The following is a 6,036-nucleotide window of genomic DNA, read 5'->3' on the forward strand; positions in this document are numbered from 1 at the left end:
TCCTGGGAACTGGATGAGACCCTAGAGGGGCTGATGGACAGTGGTGAGATGGGATGGGATGGCCCTGGCTCTCCTCAGGGTATGCACTCACATCCCTGCCCAGGGCAGAGTGCAGTAATACAGGGTGATTCTGGGGTGACACAGAGGTGTGGAAGCCAGGTAGATATCAGGGCAGTGGTGGGAGCAGCCCTCAGGGTGGGTCTCGGGGATGCAGTATCTGGGCTTTGATGTTTCAGCTCTGCCCTCTTCCAGCGTATGTTGGGAATGCTGACATGATACAGCCGGATTTGGCACCCCTGCAGCCCAGCCTGGATGACATGGACATATCAGGTAAGAGGCAGCCTGGATGCAGTACCACATCCCACCCAGTCCTGCACACCGTGACTGCCTAAAATGGAGGGACACAGGTTTGGCCTGGCAGTAGTGGGAATTGCTGAGACAGGCAGAAAGCACTGGACATCTAATGGCATGGGAAAAGCAGCATGGATGGGCAGGGGCTGAAGGCAGAGCCTTGTTGTGCCTGCCTGCCCCTGGAAAGAGGCACAGAAGGTCAGGAAGGGCTTGGCCATGAGGTGTGGGAGGAGATTTCTACAAAAAGAGGTTATTTCCAGGAGTGTTAAAGGCCCTCATTTTGGCTGGAAATAGAGGAAGGACAATTGTCCCCCAGAGGAAGAGGAAACCTCTAGAGAGTAGGTTCTGCTGAGTCCCCTCCTCATCCCACTGCCCAGCCAGCCTGGGTGGTTGGCTTGGAGCTAGGACCCTGCACAGGGCTGTGCTACATCCCCTGGGGACAAGTCACTGTCCCTGCCAGGCTGACCAAAGACAAGTCTGGCCCTGGTTTCCAGCTGTGGGAACACCACCAAGTGGGCAGTGGCAAACTGCCCCATGCTGCCATGCAGGCTCTGAGCTGTGAATATCCATGCAGTCAGTTGGGACATGTCCTGGTCGCTGCAGTGGCCCCAAATGCCAGGGCAAGGCACTGTTGGGGACCAGCTTTGCCCTCTAACATGTCAGAGCTGGTAGCGTATGCACATTGTGCAGGGTGGGAGCCTGCTGGCTACCCAGCTACAGCTAGTGGCCTTGGGCAGCACCAGCATCTCCAGACCCCTGTGTGAGCAGCCTGGAGCTCCATGGCCCGTCTCCACTTCCTGGAGGAGGAAATAAAAAGGGTACTTGCACCATATGACTGTGTGGTGTTGCAAGACCAGATGCTGGCAGGGAGCAGGCTAGGCACTCCATGTGTCAGGGCAGGTGGTGGCATGGGTGCCCTTGGGATGGATACTCTTGGGATGGATGAGGTGGGAAGACTCCTGCCACCACCCTCTCAAACTCATTTCAACCAGACATCCCATCAGAGTCAGGCATGCTGGGAAGAGGGTCTGTTGCCATGGCTGGTGCTTCACCTTCTGCCCCTGGTGCCCCAAGTGGTCATCAGTTCCTAGAAGGTGTGACATCTCCAAGTGGGTTAAATTGACACTTGGTAAGTGTTCCTTATCCTGATAGGTCCTGTATGGTGTCGCAGCAGCAGCTCCAGCACCTCTCTGAGGGCCCAGCATGGTGTCAAGCTCAACAGGAGATGGCAGGAGCATGGTGGTTCCTTTCTGAACCAATATATCAGTTAGGTTAGCTTTTTTCTGGGGAAAAGGCCTTTGCTTTAGGGTGCTTCTTGGCAATGGGATTGGTCTTACTGCAGACCACAACATTACAGGGAAACATCCCTTCCTGCTCTGACCATGTCCAGTGCCTCAGCCCAGGGACACTGCTGGGGCTGAGGAGGGTCCCCAGTCTAGCTGTGGCTCCTGGTCTGCCAGGCTTAGTGTGTCCTGGGACAGAGCAGCATCCCCTGGGGTGCTTGGAGATCTTTTGATGGGAGTTTTGTCCTGGATGGAGCAGCTCCCTGGGTGATAAGGTGTTACATCTGAGCGCTGTGTATGCCATGCACCCCTGGGACCGTGGGGAGAGTGGGGAGAGGAGGTTGGGGTGCTGGGTGCCAGCCAACCCAATTATGTCCCAAAACGTCACTTTTTCAGCAGGGCAGGCAGCTTTGGAGCAAGGATCACCCAGCAGCCTCGTGCAGAGCTACACAGGGCAGGCATGTGGGGTAGGCACCATGGGGTTACAGGGCTGTCATTGTGTGGGGTGGTGTGGCAGAGCTCGGTGCCTGTCAGTCAGTGCCTGCAAACCAATCCCCAAATGAGGAAGCATCTTGTGTCTGCGGCGGGTCCTGGAGTGCGGTGTGAGGCAGATGGACAAGTCCTGATGGCAGAGGCGAGGGAGCAGTCCAGCCCTGTGCCCTGCTGGCACTGTGCTTCAGGTAGGATTGGTGCTGGGCACTGGGGCTGGGCTGTCTGTTCCATGGGGTGGCAATGCCCTGCTGCACTGCAGGGCTCTCCCCAAAGCCTGGGACAAGTGCTGAAGGGTCTTTGGGTTGGCAGGCCCAATCACATTGGAGAGCATTCCCAGGTTTGAGCAGGATACCAAAGGTGTGGTTTGCTGACCATGCAGGCTCTTCTCCCTTGAGCAGGCTGTGCCCTGGCCATGCCACACTGCCTCAAGTGTAACAGGGTGATACAACAGTGAGGAGGAGCATGGGCAAGAGCTATGAGTTGAGGAAGGGGCAGGAGAAAGGGAGGACAAGGCTCCCAGGGACAGCCAGGCATCTTCCATCCCTGTAGCACAGTGAGAGACACAAGAGGGTCTGACAGGCATGGTGAGAGGCACAATAGGATCTGCAGGCTGGGCATCACAAATTCCTATAAATACCTGCAGAGCTTCAGCGCTGGTGGCAGGGACATCCTGGTGTGAACATGGCTGAGATGTGGGCAATGTGGGGCTGGACTGCATCCCCGGAAGGCCAAGTTCCTGCCTGGCAGCACTGCGGCACACACAAAGTGCTGGCCTTTGGAGGGGCAGGGATGGCCCTGACATGCTGTCAGGGATTCACCATGGCTGTTGCAGGGGATAAGGGGCACTCTGAGAGCTGACTGGGACATCTCAGCAGTGGCTCTGTCCTGTCTCACATCAGTGTTCCACTCAGATGGTGGCGCATGGCGTGCTGGAGACATCACCATGCCCAGTCTCCTGCCATCCCACAGTGCTGGCATGTTTGCTCCTCTGGTGTAGATTCAGCAGGGTCTTAGGCCTTTGTGGGTCTCAGCCAGGGCAACCCAGCTGCTGGAGCCTGGACCACAGCTCTGAGCATGGCTGTGTACACCAAGTGGGCAGAAATAGCAGCAGGGCCTGGAGCTGGGACTGCCAGTGCTAGCCAAGGGCTGGAGAGCATAGCTGGGTGCTTCCCAGAGGAGGTGCAAGTGCCTGTCCCCAGTGGCTGCTCAGGCACTGCGCCTGTGCCGGGGGGCTGCTGGGCAGCAAACCTAGTGAACCCTCCTACTCCACCCTACAGGGAAGCATCCAGCAGTGTCCCACAGTCATCCTCTCCATGATAAACCCTCCCTGTGGTGATGCCAGAGCCAGCATTGACACAGGCACTGAGCCAAGGCATTCATGGGGCTGATGGGCCCAGGGAGACAGCTGCCGAAAGTGTGGGGCCCACCCTTTGTGCTGTGGTGTCTGGGCCTGCGGAAGGACCAGGGCTGTGGATAGGAGAGAGGAAGGGAGCGGGAGTTGCGGCAGGGTCACGCGGCTTGGCTTCAGGAAGGCGATGGGATGTGGTTAGCCACAGGGTGCACGCACAGCAGCACTGGAGTGGGCAGCACAGAACTTGTTGGCCATGGGTGAAGATGTGCTGGAGCTGCCCTGGCCCCAAAAAGTGCAGAGTGCCAGTAGCAGGGTATGGTTGCACCCGTCATGCCCCAGGGCATCCCCATCCTCTCCGGCCAGGTCCATTTATGCCAGTCACTGTGTCTCTACTTGGCTCTGCAGAAATCTTCAACAGCCACCGGCCACCCCCATCTCAGACACAACCGGGCTACCAGGATCCATCCTGCTTCTCGCCCATGGCTGAACCCCTGTTCAGCAGTGGGGGGCCCCTGATGGGTGCTCGGGGTCTGCCTGTGAGCCCCGAGGCCCCACTCCTACCTGGCACCCTCCTCCAGGTGAGTGAAATCCCAGCCTGCAGTCTTTGGCTTACTGGTGGTGTACCAGTCACCCACCCTGACCCTGTCCTGTCTCCTGCAGCCCAGTGGTGCCTCCCAGCTCAGCCTCCACAGCGCCTTCCTGGGCTCTGAGCTAGCCTGGAGCCACCAGCACCCCACTATGTCCCCCCCATCCCATCCTCCCGGGCACCACTGCTGAGCCTGGAACCCCCCTTCTCCCCCACCTCAGCCCCCCGCTCTAAGTTCCCCTACAGCAGTTCACCTGACCCCTCGCTTGCCACCCACCCTGCTTCCCCTCTCTCGAGCCCTTGCTTTGCCGCCTACGTCCCAGGGCTGGGCTATGCCACAGGCATGGGGCCCCAGGGGTACTCCAGCCCTGCTGTCTCCCAGCTCCTGCCCCCTGGCCTGCTGGGCAACCCCAGGTTTACTCCTGCCAAGGGGCCACCCCAGGGTGAGGGTGGGCGGCCCAAAGTGAAGCCCAGTGGCACCAAGGCAAGGAGGCTGCCAGGACACCCCCTGTCCCACCTGCCTGAGCCCAACCCCTGCCCGAGCCAGCTCCTGACCACAGGTAACAGGGTTGGGGGGCTGTGGGGGGACACAGGAGTGAGGCAGAGGGCATGCTGTTGTGGGGATCAGAGTGGGGACCCCATTTCTCCCTGGGGTTGGGACACAGGGAATACTGGGCAGGGCACAAGGCAGTCCCCATAGTGGGGTAGTTCCAAACCCAGAGGTGAAACCATGCCTGTGGGATCAGCCCTGGCTTCAGTGGCCTCAGAGGGAAATGCGGCCCAGCCCCAGGACTTGGCAACAGGCACTGCTAGGAAGTTCCTAGCAGTTCCTAGAGTCCCTAGAGTCCCTAGTCTGGTCTTTATGGCCCTGTTGGCACAACAGGCTGGGGGGGTCACTGCTGTCCTGCCTGATATGCTGCCTGTGGGTGTGATGGGATCGTCCCTTGGGCACAGTTATGGCCCTCTGCTTGCTTGAGGAGTGGCTGGAGCTCCCTGCCTGCCCAAAGCTCTGAGAACTCTCCTGTGAGGAGAACAGACTCCTTCTCCAGAGGTGCATCCCTATTCTCTGGGGCAATCCAGCAGGGAAGGGGCTGCAGCAGTTCTGGTGCAGGGAGGGGCTAGCTGTCTCCTGGGGCAGGGAAGGTCACCCCAGCCCCAAGAGCCCCACACAGCAATGCCCATCTGCTTCGTGCCCCCTCAGCCAAGCAGGACCTGGTGCTGGATATCCCTTGCCCGATAGGTGTAGGACTCATGCCCATGACCCCTGTCTCCGAGGTAAGCACTCAACAACCCCCCAGGTTGGGAATTGCCTTCTCCTGACTGCTGGGGAAGGGATGGAGATGGATTCTGGGGGTCACATTTTGGTGTGGGCTGGACAGAAATGGAGGGAAGGAGGGGGCACATGGCTGGGTGGCTGGGGATGGCAGGAGTTGCCTGAGATTCTTCTGTAAAACAACCAAGGCAGAGGTAAGAGACATCCCACTTGCAGGGCCCCTTTTCTGGGGCATTGTGGCTGCCCCTGCAGATAGTGGCAGGGGCTGCACATCCTAGTGCAACCTGGTGTGCATGAGGTGCTGATCCCTCAACTCCCCTTCCTCTGTCTTCTCCCAGCAGCAGAGCACTGTCTCCAAAGTCCCTGCCACCTTCCTATCCAGAATGGCCCAGATGAGCCCAGGACTGGCTCCTGGCTCCAGCCCTTCTCAAGTGTTGCTGCACACAGTGGGCACACAGCTGGGCCCCCTGCAAGTTCCCAAGGCAGAGCAGCTGTCCCCCACCTCAGCTTCTGGTGAGTCTGGAGCACCCCAAGGAGCTCCACAGGGCACTGGGGCTCCTGCAGAGAGCTCAGACCAAGCACTGTGGGAATTTTCATTTTGGCTGCAATCCTGGCTATTTCTATTTAATCTGCTGAGCATGGATGTTTCCTTCTGTACCCCTTCACCTGCTTCTTTCTCCAGCAGCAAAAGCAGAAATAG

At 58.8% G+C, this 6,036-nt stretch overlaps 1 protein-coding gene across 1 annotated transcript in view; it reads left to right on the plus strand.

Moving 5' to 3' along the window:
- MLXIPL (MLX interacting protein like) overlaps positions 1–6,036 on the plus strand; it is an 18,788-nt gene that overhangs the window by 9,032 nt on the left and 3,720 nt on the right. The window contains 7 exon segments of the mRNA XM_031060391.1: positions 253–327; positions 2,216–2,314; positions 3,883–4,055; positions 4,138–4,186; positions 4,189–4,623; positions 5,265–5,338; positions 5,675–5,849. Coding sequence (XP_030916251.1) covers positions 253–327; positions 2,216–2,314; positions 3,883–4,055; positions 4,138–4,186; positions 4,189–4,623; positions 5,265–5,338; positions 5,675–5,849 — 1,080 coding nt within the window.

This window comes from Geospiza fortis, unplaced genomic scaffold (genome assembly GCF_000277835.1).
Source record: "Geospiza fortis unplaced genomic scaffold, GeoFor_1.0 scaffold59, whole genome shotgun sequence".
Classification (NCBI taxonomy): Eukaryota; Metazoa; Chordata; class Aves; order Passeriformes; family Thraupidae; genus Geospiza; species Geospiza fortis.